The following is a 14,627-nucleotide window of genomic DNA, read 5'->3' as shown; positions in this document are numbered from 1 at the left end:
TAAAAAAATGCAAGAAAACTATATATGAGAGACAATAGAGAAAATAATAGAGAGAAGAAGAATACCTTGAGCTGTTGATTTCCAGAAAAGAAGACCTACAAAATAAGAAGAAAACTAGAAATAAAAGAAAAAATAATAATTCTAACTAATATACACATAGCTTGGCCTTCGTGTTCAGTCATAAGAAGGCTCCTCCAAGAAAAAGGAGTCCTCTTCATCTGCAAAATTTTTAAGAAAAGGTTTTAATTTGTGTCCATTAACCTTAAAAATTTTGCCATCCTGTGGATTCTCAATTTCAATTGCCCCGTGTGGAAAAACAGTTTTTACAATGAAAGGACCTGTCCATCTTGATCGTAACTTTCCAAGAAACAGATGTAAGCGAGAGTCATACAAAAGAACTTTTTGTGCAGGTTCAAAAGATTTTCTTAGAATTGAGTTATCATGCCTAATTTTCATTCGTTCTTTACAAAGTCTAGCATTGTCATACGCATCCCGACGAATTTCATTCAATTCACTTAATTGTAATTTTCTAGCGAAACCAGCATCTGACAGTTCAAAGTTTAATTTTCTAATGGCCCAATACGATTTATGCTCTATTTCAACAGGTAGATGATATGCTTTTCCATAGACTAGCCGATACGGGGACATACCAAGAATAGTTTTATAAGCAGTACGGTAAGCCCACAATGCGTCAGAAAGTTTTAAAGACCAGTCTTTGCATGATGGATTCACTGTTTTCTCTAAAATTCGTTTAATTTCCTGATTGGCTAACTCTACTTGGCCACTAGTCTACGGGTGATAAGGAGTTGCAATTCTATGAGTGATACCGTACTTTCGCAATAGGATCTCAAAAGGCTTATTACAGAAATGTTTTCCCCCATCACTAATTATAACCTTGGGCATCCCAAACCTAGAAAATATGTTTTCTTTAAAAAATTTTAAAACTGGTTTGTGGTCATTTGTTCGACAAGATACAGCTTCCACCCATTTGGACACATACTCAACACCAACCAAAATGTACTCATATCCAAAAGACGGTGGGAATGGGCCCATGAAATCAATGCCCCACATGTCAAAAATTTCAATAGCAGTAATGGGCTGAAGAGGCATCATTTGCCTACGAGTTAGACTTCCAACACGTTGACATGGGTCACATGTCCTACAGAACTCGTGGGCATCTTTAAATAGTGTAGGCCAATAAAAACCACATTGTAACACTTTAGCTGCCGTTTTCTTAGATGCAAAGTGTCCTCCGCAAGCATTGGCATGACAGAAAGAGAGTACACTTTGTATCTCATGATCCGGAATGCATCTTCTAAAGATTTGATCATTGCAATACTTGAACAAATAAGGGGCATCATAATAATAACTCCTTACTTCACGCAAGAAATTATTCTTATCATTCGATCCCCAATGCCCCGGCATCCGGTTCGTGACAAGAAAGTTTACAATATCAGCATACCATGGCATAGTAGAAAGTGTAAACAATTGCTCTTCAGGGAACGAGTCCTTGATGGGCAACTGTGGCACCAAATCATGAACAACTAGCCGTGATAAATGGTCAGCAACCACATTCTCTACTTCCTTTTTATCTTTGATAGTGATGTCAAATTCCTAGAGTAGAAGTATCCATCGTATTAAGCGTGGTTTGGCATCTTTCTTATCCAATAAATATTTTAGCGCTGCATGATCTGTAAAGATAACAATAGGAGCACCAAGAATATAAGAGCGAAATTTGTCTAATGCAAATACTACTGCAAGCAATTCCTTCTCGGTGGCGGTGTAATTCATTTGAGCATCATTTAATGTTTTGCTTGCATAGTAGATGACATATGGCTTATTATACTTGCGTTGTCCTAGGACAGCTCCTATCGCATAGTCACTAGCATCGCACATGATCTCAAAAGGTAATGACCAATCAGGTGGTCGCACGATGGGTGCAGTGCTAAGCATAGCCTTCAATTTTTCGAATGCCTCTTGACATGTTTCAGTCCAATTGAACGGTGTATCAAGGGATAGGAGGTTACATAATGGTCGAGCTATGATACTAAAGTTCTTGATGAACCTCCTATAAAATCCGGCATGACCCAAAAATGATCTAACATCTCTAACCGTCTTGGGTGCAGGTAGCTTGGCGATTAGGTCAATCTTAGCTCTATCAACTTCCATGCCCTTCGATGAAACAATATGTCCTAGGACAATTCCCTTTGGCACCATGGAGTGGCATTTCTCCCAATTCAGTATCAAATTCTTTTCCATGCATCGAGCTAAGACTGCTTGTAAATGTGACAGGCAATCATCAAATGAATCGCCAAAAATAGAGAAATCATCCATAAACACTTCTAAAAATTTCTCGTTCATTTCTTCAAAAATGCTAAGCATACACCTTTGGAATGTTGCAGGTGCATTACACAACCCGAATGGCATCCGACGGAAAGCGAATGTGCCAAAAGGACAAGTGAAGGTAGTCTTCTCTTGATCCTCAGGTGAAATTTCGATTTGGTAGTACCCGGAATAGCCATCGAGAAAACAATAGAATTTGTGTCCTACAACTCTTTCCAAAACTTGGTCTAGGAAGGGTAGGGGAAAGTGATCTTTCCTAGTGACCAAATTCAATTTTCGGTAGTCAACACACATGCGCCAACTTGTCGGAACACGAGTTGGAACTAGTTCACCCTGATCATTTTTTACTACCGTCAGACCTGCTTTCTTGGGCACGACTTGAGTAGGACTCACCCACTTGCTATCGAAAATTGGGTAGATAATACCCACGTCAAGCAACTTGAGGACTTCTGCTTTAACCACATCTCTCATCGTAGGATTCAACCTGCGTTGCATTTGCCTTGTGGTTTTGGCATTGTCCTCCAAATATATCCGGTGCGTGCAAATTAAAGGGCTAATCCCCTTCAAGTCGGCAATAGACCATCCTAAAGCTCCCTTATGATTCTTTAGAACACCAAGTAATTTTCTTTCTTGGGCATGATCCAGATCAGATGAGATGATTATAGAAAATGTGTCATCGGATCCAAGAAAGGCATGCTTGAGTTCCTTCGATAAAGGTTTCAACTCGAGCTTAGGTGTTTGTTCATGGGATGGTACTATCTTTGCTTTTCGAGGTGGCAACTGTTCAAATTCCTCAATTCGCGGTCTCCACCCATTGACCATCATAACATCCGAATTATCTAAACCAGGTGGGACCACATCATTAGCAGTACCTTCAGAACACCAATCTATCAAACCATTATCGGCCGATTCAGTAAATGTTTCTTTTAACAAATATTCTTCCGCAATGGTTTCAACCCATTCAACTTCTTTACTTTCTTCATGATCACTGGGTTGTTTACCTATATTAAAGACGTTCAGTTCCAAGGTCATATTGCCAAAAGAAAGCTTCATGATACCATTCCTACAATTGATCAATGCATTAGAAGTTGCAAGGAATGGACGTCCTAAGATGACCGGAATCTGAGATGGTGAATTGGAAGCCGGATGTGTGTCCAGTACGATAAAGTCGACAGGAAAATAGAACTTGTCTACTTAGACCAACACATCTTCGATAATCCCTCTAGGGACCTTCACTGACCGGTCAGCTAATTGTAAGGTCACAGTTGTTGGCTTCAACTCACGCAAACCGAGTTGTTCATATACCGTATATGGCAACAAATTCACACTCGCTCCTAAATCTAGCAATGCTCGCTCAATCCTAAAATTGCCAATGATGCACGAGATAGTTGGGCAACCTGGATCCTTATATTTAGGGAGAATGTTATGCTGTAAAATTGCAATCACATTTTCAGCCAAAAATGCCTTCTTCTTGACATTTAAACGACGCTTGACAGTGCACAAATCTTTTAAAAATTTTGCATAGGAAGGCACTTGTTTGATTGCATCAAGAAGAGGTACATTGATTTTTACTTGCTTAAAAAGCTCAAGAATTTCAGAGTTTGGTTCAAGCTTTTGCAAGGGCTTTAATCTTTGTGGAAATGGTGCAGAAAAAGGACATTCAATTTTTTCAGTAGATGTTGGTGCTTCAGTTTCTTCATTATCCTTTTCTTTTGTCTTGGGAGGGTCGGAATCAGGTATGACTTGTGTTTGTTCTGGGACTGGTCGGTCAATAATCTTTCCACTTCGCAAAGTTATTATACTCTTTGCTTGCTCTTTATGCGAAGTTGAAGATGATGCATTACTACCGCCATAGACTTGAGGATTAGGTTGTGGTTGAGCTGGTAGCTTACCTTTCTCTTGAGCACTTAAAACAGTGGTCAGCGTTGTCAGTTGATTTCTCAATTCATCATTGATTTTGGCTTGACCTTGCATGAAAGATTGCAAAGTTTCTTCGAGACTGGATTTTTGAGGGGGTGGGTGTGCATAATGAGGTTGCGGAGGTGGAGGAGTTGGGTTATATACTTGTTGAGGTTGGTCATTCCTCCACCTGAAATTTGGATGGTTCTTCCATCCGGGGTTGTAAGTACCCGAAAAAGGATTATTGAAAGATTTTTGATAGGTATTCATAACATTGGCCTGATCGTGCAAGACTTCCTTGAATACGGGTATTGTGGGGCAATCAGTGAGGAGATGGCCAGGCATCTCGCAAATCCTACAACACTCGCTGTTATGTTCTACGGTCTTGACGGGTTCAATTCTTCTAAGTTCAATTTCCTCTACCTTCCTAGTAAGGGCTGCCATTTTAGCCTGAATATCATCCTGAGTATTAAGGTTGCAAAGGCCCCCGTGTGGAATGCTAGTAGGCTTAGGCAAAGATTTATTCACTCTATCCCCTGTATCCCATAATTGTGCAGTCTCTGCGAGAGAGTCTAAATAGTCCCATGCCTCATCGGGTTGCTTTTCCAGAAATAGACCATTACACATAGTCTCTATAAATTGTTTCAACTGTGGAGACAACCCTTCGTAAAAGAAACTAATGGTTCTCCATGTTTCAAACCCATGATGAGGACAAGAAAGAAGCAAATCTTTAAATCTCTCCCAGCATTCATAAAATGTTTCATGGTCTTTTTGTTGGAAATTACTAATGTGCCGTTTTAAAAAGTTAGTCCTTTGTGCGGAAAAGAATTTTTTCAAGAATTCTCTCTGCATATCATGCCATGTTCCTAGCGATCTAGGTCTCAAGGAGTTCAGCCATGTTTTGGCTTTATCCTTTAAGGAAAAAGGAAACAAGGTCAATTTAAGGACATCTTCCGATACATTTGGCACTCTAAATGTGATGCTAATTTCCTCAAAATTCTTAAGATAAAGATAAGGGTTCTCAGATTCCATTCCATGATACTTGGCAAGCAATTAAATTACTCCTGGTTTGATTTCAAAGTGTCCTACATTTTCAGGAATAATCATGCATGAAGGTTGACTAGTCCTAGTGGAATGTAAGTATTGTCGAAGTGTCATAACTGGGGGTCTACCTTCATCACCATGGTGACTTCCTATATCATCAGGAAAATTTGCCATCTCACAAGGTGTGAGATACTGCGAAGGAATTTCAAGGATGTGTCCTAAGGGATGATCTAAAGTTGTGCGACTTAATCGATCGGTGTCGTCCCTATTCCAACCTAGCATACAAAATTTAATTATTTTTTTTATGTTTTTTTAAAAAAATATAAATATAAATATAAGTACCAACTAAAGATACCCTAAAACTACACCCTAAAACAAAAATCTATTCACAATCAAACATGCAACTAAACATTACACCTCAATTTCTAATGTTTTTTTTAAATTTCTAGACAGCTCCTAACTGGTTTGAAGAGGGCACCTAAGCCTCCAATCCGGTCTAATGAACCGAGTTGACCAGGTAAGCTCCCAGGTAAGTGGAGGGGTCACGATGCGTTCGCAAAGGTCCCACTTAAAATCCACTTGCCTCGAACAGATGAACTGTCTCCCTTATAGGGACAAAGCTTGCCTAGACATCAACTAAGCCACAGAGCAAAATTGGTGCAACTTTCGGTGGTCTTCATCCTATTGAGCTCGAATGTCCTTAGGGGCCAACGTCTAGTTGATTTTAGTTAAGGTTAGGATATTTATGCAATGGGGTGATTTTTGGGCTAAGGACGAGTGATGAAATTCCGACCTTATCTCTTTAAATGGGTTCAGCCCTTAGAGTATTTTATGCTGATGCCATATACTATATGCAACAATCAAGAGATTTTTTTTTAAATATTTTATGACATGACATTAAATTTCATTGAATAGGTGATCAAGCAAATTATTTATTTTTTTAAATTTTATGAATTGAAGTTTGAAATTTGAATTCTGAAATTTGAAATTTGAAATTTTAAGTTTTTCTCTTTTTTTTAAAAAAAAATTTCAATTAGCAACAAGGGTCAATGAGATATGTTAACAATAAAATTCTGATTCAAAACAATTAAATGCAGAAAATTCAAAACAGACAGCAGCAAGTTTTCATATTAATCTGATAGTCTTAAAAGTTTTCGAATGTCAATCAGATGAAAGAAACACAGGTCCTGCACCTGACGACCAAATTTGAGTTCAATCAGACGGTTAATTTCTTTGATATCAGAGTTTGATGTAGACTGTGCAGGGAAAAAAAACAGTAATAAAGATTTTTTTTTCAAAAGAAAAATACTAACAAATCAACTAAAAATTAACTCTAAAATTATACTAATAAATCAGCCGTTCTCCGGCAACGGCGCCAAAAACTTGATGCAAAAATAAAATTGTTCTCCCAAGTGCAGGAGAATCGCACAAGTAGTAAATTCTCGGAAGTCCGAGGTCGAATCCTCAGGGAACGAAATATATGTGAGACTATTTAGTATAATTTCAGATTAATCAATTCAATAAATTTGTGGATTAAAATGATGTTTTGATTTTCAGAAATTAAATGCAAAGAATAATAAACAAAATTCAATGAAATAAAGATGGTAGGGATCTGGAATCCCCCTTGATGATATTGCATCCAAGGAATAAACTCTATGGTTCTTGATTAAAGATTAAATGTAGGATAGATCTAATCATGGTATATGTTTCATGAACATATGAACTCAATTTCTAAGCATCCATCGTGCTTTCTACGTCTACGACGAATCAAATACTAAAGCAATCCATATATCAATAATCATAATCCATTAAAAATCTATCTATGAAATAACTACGCATGGATCAAGAACATATCAATAAATATAAACCATTGAAAGCAAAAGTTTAGAGTTTACTTCAAAGAGCAATACATCAAAGGTTCCTCCATCACCCTCCCTAGGACTTTAGCTACTCATTGAAAACATTAATCCCCCTTTCATTTTCTTTCTTTTTTTTCTTTTCTTTTCTTTTTTCGGAAACAGAGTGCGCTCTGTTTCCCTTCTCTGTTTTTTTCGAATGGGAGTGGCCTTCTGGTTCACCGAATGGGGGATACATATAACAACTCTCCCCCCAACCGAGAGAGGTGTCAAGCTGGCCTTCGATCCCTTCTTCGCACGCGGTGGAGATGACCGGATGAGGCTGTGGATGCGGGAGAATCGGACGCGGAAACCTTTCGCGGGATGCTAGGGGATCTGATGCACGAGATCATCACGGACGGTTGGCTTGCAGACGCGGCAAAGATCCGTCGCTGGGAGGTGGAACGTGGACGGATGGATCACAGGAGAATCTGGACTCTGCTGTGAACTGGGACGCGGGAGATGCGCTGGATGGTTGCGGACGCTGGCAAGATCTGATCGCGAACGGAAGGAGGTTTGGAGCTGGGATGCGTGGACTGCGAGGAAGACGGAAGAGCTGGGACGCGTAACCTGCGGCAGAAGGAATGTTGATTGCGTGGGAGCCGAACCGGAAGATCAAGACGTGGACTCGACTGGGAAGCTCTGGATCACACGCGAGCTGCTCGTGGGATGATGGGAGCTGATCACATGCGGACGGGGTCTGAGAAGCTGATGTGGCTAGAACTCGGGAGATTGCTATGAACTGGGACTCGGATGCAAGATGGCTTCACAAGCGGAGAAGACGGACTGCTGGCGCTTGGGCTAAGATGCAAAAGAAGCTGGGTCGCACGAGATGCTGGGAAGGCTTCACAGATACGGGGTGCTGGATGCTTCGTAGATGCACGAGAGAAACACTTGATCGCAGGTTCCACGAGTTGGGAGAAAGGCTGATCGCGGCATGATTTGATCACGGATCCTGAGACGCGGACGGGTCTTGAGAGGGCTGATGTGGCTCACGGACACGTCAAGGATGCTGAAGTGCTTATGAACGGCTGAATCTAGGCTCTGCTTTGCAGCTGGGAAGAGATGAATTTATATAATGATAAAAATTATAATAAGTGTTAAGGATAAAATATTTAATCATGTAAATGTTAACACCTATTATTTATCATTATTTTGCTAGCATTAGGCTAAGTTAATTGGTACTTAGATCGCACTTTTGTGCTCTCATCATTTATCAAACATTGGCAGTGTAGTTTAGAAATAAATGCACACCCTTATGACCTACATTCAAGAATTTCACAGATCATAATGAATTTATATTAATTTCTATGATCACGAAAATAGACAGGATTAATATAGATATAGGTGTTATGCCTTGAAAGAGGATATCACATAACAAAAAGGGATTCGGTCATTGTAATTAGCACAATATTAACAATCAGATTTAAATTCATTAAAGGAATTTAATTGATGAAATCCAAGCGCTAGGAACCTTACATATTTGATTTTTTAGGTTAAGAAATTACAGTCAGTCGCATCAATTTGGGGTCGTCTAAATAATATAGAAAATTTATAAATTGGTACTTGGAATCACCTTCTTGTAGAAACGATACTCTTTTTATCCTGTTCTACTTGTCACGACCCATGCACTTGTGGTAGAGTCTAGGGACTATCAAGTTTTTGGCACCGTTGGCGGGGAGGATTGTTTTTAATATCAATACAAATAATTTTCTGTATTCATTTAGACTGTTTTGTTCTTTTTGTTAATTTACGTTTTCTGTATTTAGTGTATGCCACGAATCTGTGAGCTAATTGAGCCTTTTGATCTAGAAATTGAAAGAACCCTACAAGCATTAAGAAAACAACAAAGATTAGAGCTAAAGCAAAAACAAGCAGTAGCCATGGCAGATAACCAAGATAACCAGAATAAAAGGTTGTTGAGTGACTATGCCGTGTTAAATGTCAATGGTGCTCAACCCAGTATTGTGAGACCTACAGTCAATGTTAATAATTTTGAGATTAAGCCTGGTCTCATCCAGATGGTGCAGTAGGAGCAGTTTGGTGGAGGACCTGCTGAGGATCCACATGCACATCTTGCCAACTTTTTGGAGATTTGTGATATAATCAAGATGAATGGAGTTAGTTATGATGCTATTCGACTCCGACTTTTTCCATTTTCTCTAAAGGATAAAACCAAGGCCTGGTTGAATTCCAAAGCGCCTAACTCTTTCACCACCTGGAATGCCTTGTCACAAGCTTTTCTGAGTAAGTATTTTCCCTGGGTAAGACCGCCAAACTTAGAAATGATATTACCAGTTTTGCTCAATTTGATGGTGAATCTTTGTATGAAACCTAGGAGAGGTTTAAGGATTTGCAGAGGAAGTGTCCACATCATGGTCTTCCTGACTCGCTGATTGTACAGACTTTCTATAATGGATTAACACATTCAGTTAGGATTGCCATAGATGCAGCTGCAGAAGGTACTTTAATGAGTAAGTCAACAGAAGAGGCATATGAGTTGTTGGAAGAAATGGCCTCCAACAATTATCAGTGGTCTAATGAAAGAGGTATGCCTAAGAAAGTTCCAGGTATGTATGTTGTAGATGGCATAAATATGTTGAATGCCAAGGTTGATTCTCTGGTAAAAATGTTCGGTAAGCTGGATAATGTGAATTCCATTTCTAGTCCTGTATTGAGTTGTGATTGCTGTGGAGGAGCTCACATGAGTCTTGATTGTATGCAGGCAGCAGCAGCAGAACAACCCTTATTCCAACACATACAACCCAGGCTGGAGGAATCATCCCAAATTTTCATGGAAAGATCAAGGTAACCAAGGTAGCAGTTCTAGACCTCTCCAACTTTCTGGTTTCCAACCAAGACCATCCCAACCAGAAAGTAAGCAGTCTTGGGAGATAGCTATTGAGAAGTTAGCCAATGCCAGTTCAGAGAGATTTGAGAGATTGGAAGCAAAGGTTGACCAGTTGGCGAGTTCCAATAGAAATGTAGAGATGCAATTGGGGCAGTTAGCCAATTCCATCAATTCTCGTAGACAGAGTAATTTTTCTAGTAAGACAGAGGTCAATTCGAAGGAGCATTGTAAGGCAGTCATCTTGAGAAGTGGTAAGCAACTTGGTCAGGTAAGTGGTGAGATTGTAGTTGGTGATGAAGTAGACTATGAAGAGGTGAGCAAGAAGGTCAGTGAAGAAGTTGAGGACCTAGCCAAGACACCATCCCCACTACCACCAGTCGAATCTTATGTTTCTCTCATTCCTTTTCCTCAAAGGCTTAAGCAGAATAAAATTGATCAACAGTTTGAGAAATTTTTGAAAGTGTTTAGGCAGCTTCACATTAATATTCCTTTTGCAGACGCCTTAGCACAAATTTCTGCATATACAAAATTTTTAAAGGTGATCATGTCTAAGAAGAGAAAATTGGAAGATTTCGAGACCATTGCCTTGACGGAGGAATGCAGTGCCATTATCCAGAATAAGCTTCCAACAAAGCTAAGAGATTCAGGGAGTTTTTCTATTCCTTGTACTATAGGTGATGTTGATTTTTCTAGAGCTTTGTGTGATTTAGGTGCTAGTGTTTCACTAATGCCTTTATCTGTGTCTAGGAAGCTTGGATTGAAGGAGTTAAAGCCTACTACCATCTCTTTGCAGCTAGCTGATTGATCGGTCAAATATCCTTTGGATGCTCTTGAGAATGTGCTGATCAAGGTAAAGAAGTTTATCATTCCAGTTGATTTTATTGTTTTGGAGATGGAAGAAGACACCGAGATCCCTATCATTTTAGGCCGGCCCTTTCTAGCCACAACTGGAGCTATCATAGATGTTAAGAATGGTAGGTTGACTTTGAAGGTTGGTGAAGAAGAGGTAGAGTTTAATTTATTTGAAGCTACTAAATATCCTTCTTTTACTGATCATCTTTTTCGAGTTGATGTTGTAGATGAGTCGACCAGAGAGGTTTTTAGGGCTAAAAATACTAAAGAACCTCTTGAGACTTGTTTAGTGAGTGCAGGGACAAGTAAAGATGATAATCTAAAGGTTGCTAAAGTGGCGTGTGCATTAGAGGCTACATGTCCTAAGTCGAAGAAGAGAAGTATTCATTTTGAGGATATCGGCAAAGGTAAGCCACCCCCTCCCCCTTCTAATGTGCAAGCACCAGTTCTGGAGTTGAAGCCATTACCCTCACATCTCAGGTATGCATTTTTAGGTGAGAATAATACTTTGCCTGTGATTGTGAGTGCTTCTTTATCTGATGAGCAACTTGATAAATTGATACATATTTTGATATTGAGAAAAAAAGCCATAGGATGGACTAGATCAGACCTTAGAGGAATTAGCCCTTCATTGTGTATGCATAGAATTTTAATGGAGGATAACCATAAACCTATTGTTGAAAATTAGAGACGGTTAAATCCTAACATGAAAGAAGTAGTTAGGGCTGAAGTTCTTAAATGGTTAGATGTAGGGATTATTTATCCTATATCTGATAGTTCATGGATTTTTCCTGTGCAGGTAGTACCTAAAAAGGGTGGGATGACTGTGGTGCATAATGAAAATAATGAAATAATTCCCACTAGGACAGTAACTAGGTGGAGAGTCTGCATAGATTATAGAAAACTTAATAGTGTTACCCGTAATGATCATTTTCCTTTACCTTTTCTTGATCAGGTGTTTGAGAGACTTGCTGGGTATGCGTATTACTGTTTTTTAGATGGTTATTCAGGGTATAACCAGATTTCTATATCTCCCGAAGATCAAGAAAAGACTATCTTTACTTGTCCTTATGGTACTTTTGCATTCCGTAGGATGCCTTTTGGTTTGTGGGCTTGTGGGCCGGCCCGAAGAGGCCAGCCCGGTCCTTCACGTGCGCCGCATGTGATGAATCAGGAGAGGAGGACTCCGACTGGGAGTCTCCTTTCTCCTCGATTCCGATCACGTTCACAAATGGAGTAGCAGTGTTGCACGCCAATCCGAACACCGAAAAGCTTTGATTTTTTTCCCCATCCTCCACTATTGAGATCCATCAGGGAATATGGCTAAAGTTCTCTTGATTTTAAGCTTCCTTCTCGAAGTTCTTCCTTCGATTTTTGTCGAGAAAAGTTGCCAGAAAGTCTCGCCAGACTGAGATATGAGTTCTTCATCTCCTTCTCTTTCTTTCTTAGAATTTTGGGCCTTGGTTTCCTTAGATTTGAGCCGGCAATTGCCGAAGCTTTATCCGAAACAGAGCACCCTTATTTCGGCCATGATTAGCCACCACTAGAGCTTCTTGTAGGGCTCTTGGGACAGCCCTAAGAGAGTCCATCTATTATATTGAGATACGATATGTTAGCCTACTTAGAATAGTGGCCTTAGTGTTCCCTCTCTTCTCGGACATAAGGCTACGATAGCCTAGCACGCGGCATGGTTTATTTTGAACTCAAACAACTATTGGTGCAGGACATGGTCTGCTCTTTCTTGACCAAGGCAGCTATGGTAGTTCATGTGGAAGGTTATGCATGCTTGTGCCCCTCCTCTTATGTCCAGGGTAAAATGGCTTATTGGGGGTGGCAATTTTGTAAATGGTTTGAAGACCCTTAGCTCTTCACAACCTTATTAAACGGCTTGCCCACTATATGTGACAGTGTCATGCTTGAGAACTTAGAAGGTTAAAGATCTGCTAGTTCCTAGAAGCAAAGATATTTTTCTCTTTATCTGCCGGGACTTTGGAGAAAACCTAGACCTAGAGTGCTATCTAATGCCATCGTAGTGGTTGATATGCTGGATAGGCTCGGACATGACGCTACGGCCTCTTCAACCAAGGATTTATGTAAGTTTTATCGGGTTGGATCCTCGGCATCGATGGACACCTCCTGATTTTGGAGGGTTTGCATTTATTCAAGAGTTGCTCTATGGAAGGTTGCTTGGAATTGGCTCCCATGCTGGAAACTCTATTTCGATGCGGACCTTATGTTAGTCTCTATTGTCATTGCTACCTAGATGTTTAGGAGATTGGGTCGTGTGCTCTTTGAATGCCCGAGAGCAATACAAGTTTGGAGGCATACAACTTTTTTTAGCGAGTCATCTTTGCCTTTTAATTATCAAGAGTCGTTTGTACAATATTTGAAGGCAAGAGTTGTTTGTATAATACTTGAGAAAAAGGGTGTAGACTCGCATGCAGACTCCGCATTTGGGCCTTTGATAGCTCGGGACACTTGAGGCCCTCATTCTGCTCAGACAGCGCCTCGCATGATGTTTTTTATCTGGGAGCCCCCACTTCTCCGAGTTTTCTCAAGGTCAACTTTGATGGTTCTGTATTGGATGGAGGTAGGAAGGATGGGGCTGGGTTTGTCATCAGAGGCCCAAACTCCAGGATGATGGCTGCTAGCTCTTTGACACCTCGATTCCTAGCGTAGAACTGTGGGTAGCTTGGGCTGGCCTACGTCATGCGCGGTAAGTGCTACAGGCTAGCTCGATCATATTGGAGGGTGACTCGGTCACTGTGATCAACTGAATCCAAGAGGAGTCCGAGCGGTGGTGGAAGGGGTCACCCCTGCTTCAGGATATTTGGGTGATTCATCTCACATGGGAATCGCCACCCGAGGACTCGCTTAAGCTCAACTTTGACAGCAATATGAAGGATGATGGCAACCATGGTGATGCGAGTTTTGTTATTCGCAGCTTTTAACTCTCCTCTGAAGGTGATTGGAGGAACTTACCTCTACAATACTATGGTGTTGTTGGCAGAGTTGAGAGGAGCGTGAGGGGCTCACCTATATCGTCTGCATTTTGAAGGCTACCCAAATCAAATTGAAGGGAGACTCCACAATAGTGATCAATTGGATGGCCAGGCCATACTCCTTTTGCTGATAAAGCTCATCCTTTACTTGTGGATATTTAGAGAATAACAGCTCCCTATCTCCTTTGAGGCAACACAAGTTTATAAAGAGGCGAACTTTGCAGCTGATTGGATGGCCTTTTGCAGATCACTAAAGTAATTTTGTTCGGAATTACAATATATATATATATTAAAAAAATTTCCATCAGCTTCTTCCCCATCCTCCCATCATCCCTCTTATTCCCCTTTCTCGGATCCTTGCACCTTCCCCGTGGTGCATGGAGGTATTTTTGCTAGGACTATCGCTAGCGAGAAAGATGACAGAGAGATCAGGGGATACCTCGAGCCTTGTCAAATCAGCCTAGGTCTTTCTATCATTTCTTGTGTGCATGACCATTGAATCGATGTGTGATTACATGTGAATAAGCTCGATTACACATCTCAAAATGGCTCTGGTGCATGATCAAGGGCATGAAAGACCACCTGGAGGGTCTTTCATGTGAAAGATCTTTCCCATTCCTATGTAATATTCCTCGATCCCTTCTTCCTCCACATCATCCTTCAGCTCTCTTGCCTTTTTTTTCGGTCAAAACGGCTTTTATTTCATATAAGTCTAACGTGAGTACAATTAGCTGTTAACAG

The 14,627-nt window shown here is 40.3% G+C and overlaps 1 protein-coding gene, 1 non-coding gene and 1 pseudogene across 2 annotated transcripts; 2 read left to right on the top strand and 1 right to left on the bottom strand.

Moving 5' to 3' along the window:
* The first annotated feature begins 4,939 nt into the window (after positions 1-4,939).
* On the top strand, positions 4,940-5,039 carry LOC120106094 (small nucleolar RNA R71; annotated as a pseudogene).
* Positions 5,040-9,064: 4,025 nt separating this feature from the next.
* Positions 9,065-10,837, top strand: LOC149768860 (uncharacterized). The gene is made up of 3 exons (XM_089928733.1): positions 9,065-9,205; positions 9,520-9,812; positions 9,907-10,837. Exons 1-3 carry the CDS (start codon positions 9,065-9,067, stop codon positions 10,835-10,837), a joined length of 1,365 nt encoding a protein of 454 aa, XP_089784859.1.
* On the bottom strand, positions 9,457-9,563 carry LOC113461034 (small nucleolar RNA R71). The gene has a single exon (XR_003382974.3). It is a non-coding gene; the product is annotated as a small nucleolar RNA R71 (small nucleolar RNA).
* Positions 10,838-14,627: the final 3,790 nt, after the last annotated feature.

This window comes from Phoenix dactylifera, chromosome 1 (assembly GCF_051530095.1).
Source record: "Phoenix dactylifera cultivar Ajwa chromosome 1, Ajwa_hap1_PhDact_Kaust_v1.1, whole genome shotgun sequence".
NCBI lineage: Eukaryota > Viridiplantae > Streptophyta > Magnoliopsida > Arecales > Arecaceae > Phoenix > Phoenix dactylifera.
The sequence above is the reverse complement of the archived record's forward strand: the minus strand, read 5'-3'. Positions and strand labels throughout refer to the sequence as shown.

Coding starts and splice junctions, on each gene's coding strand:
- LOC149768860 (XM_089928733.1), top strand. CDS start 9,065: ATGGCAGATAACCAAGATAACCAGAATAAAAGGTTGTTGAGTGACTAT. Junction 9,206..9,519: donor AGCCTGGTCTCATCCAGATG/GTGCAGTAGGAG, acceptor TATGAAACCTAG/GAGAGGTTTAAGGATTTGCA. Junction 9,813..9,906: donor GTTGATTCTCTGGTAAAAAT/GTTCGGTAAGCT, acceptor GATTGTATGCAG/GCAGCAGCAGCAGAACAACC.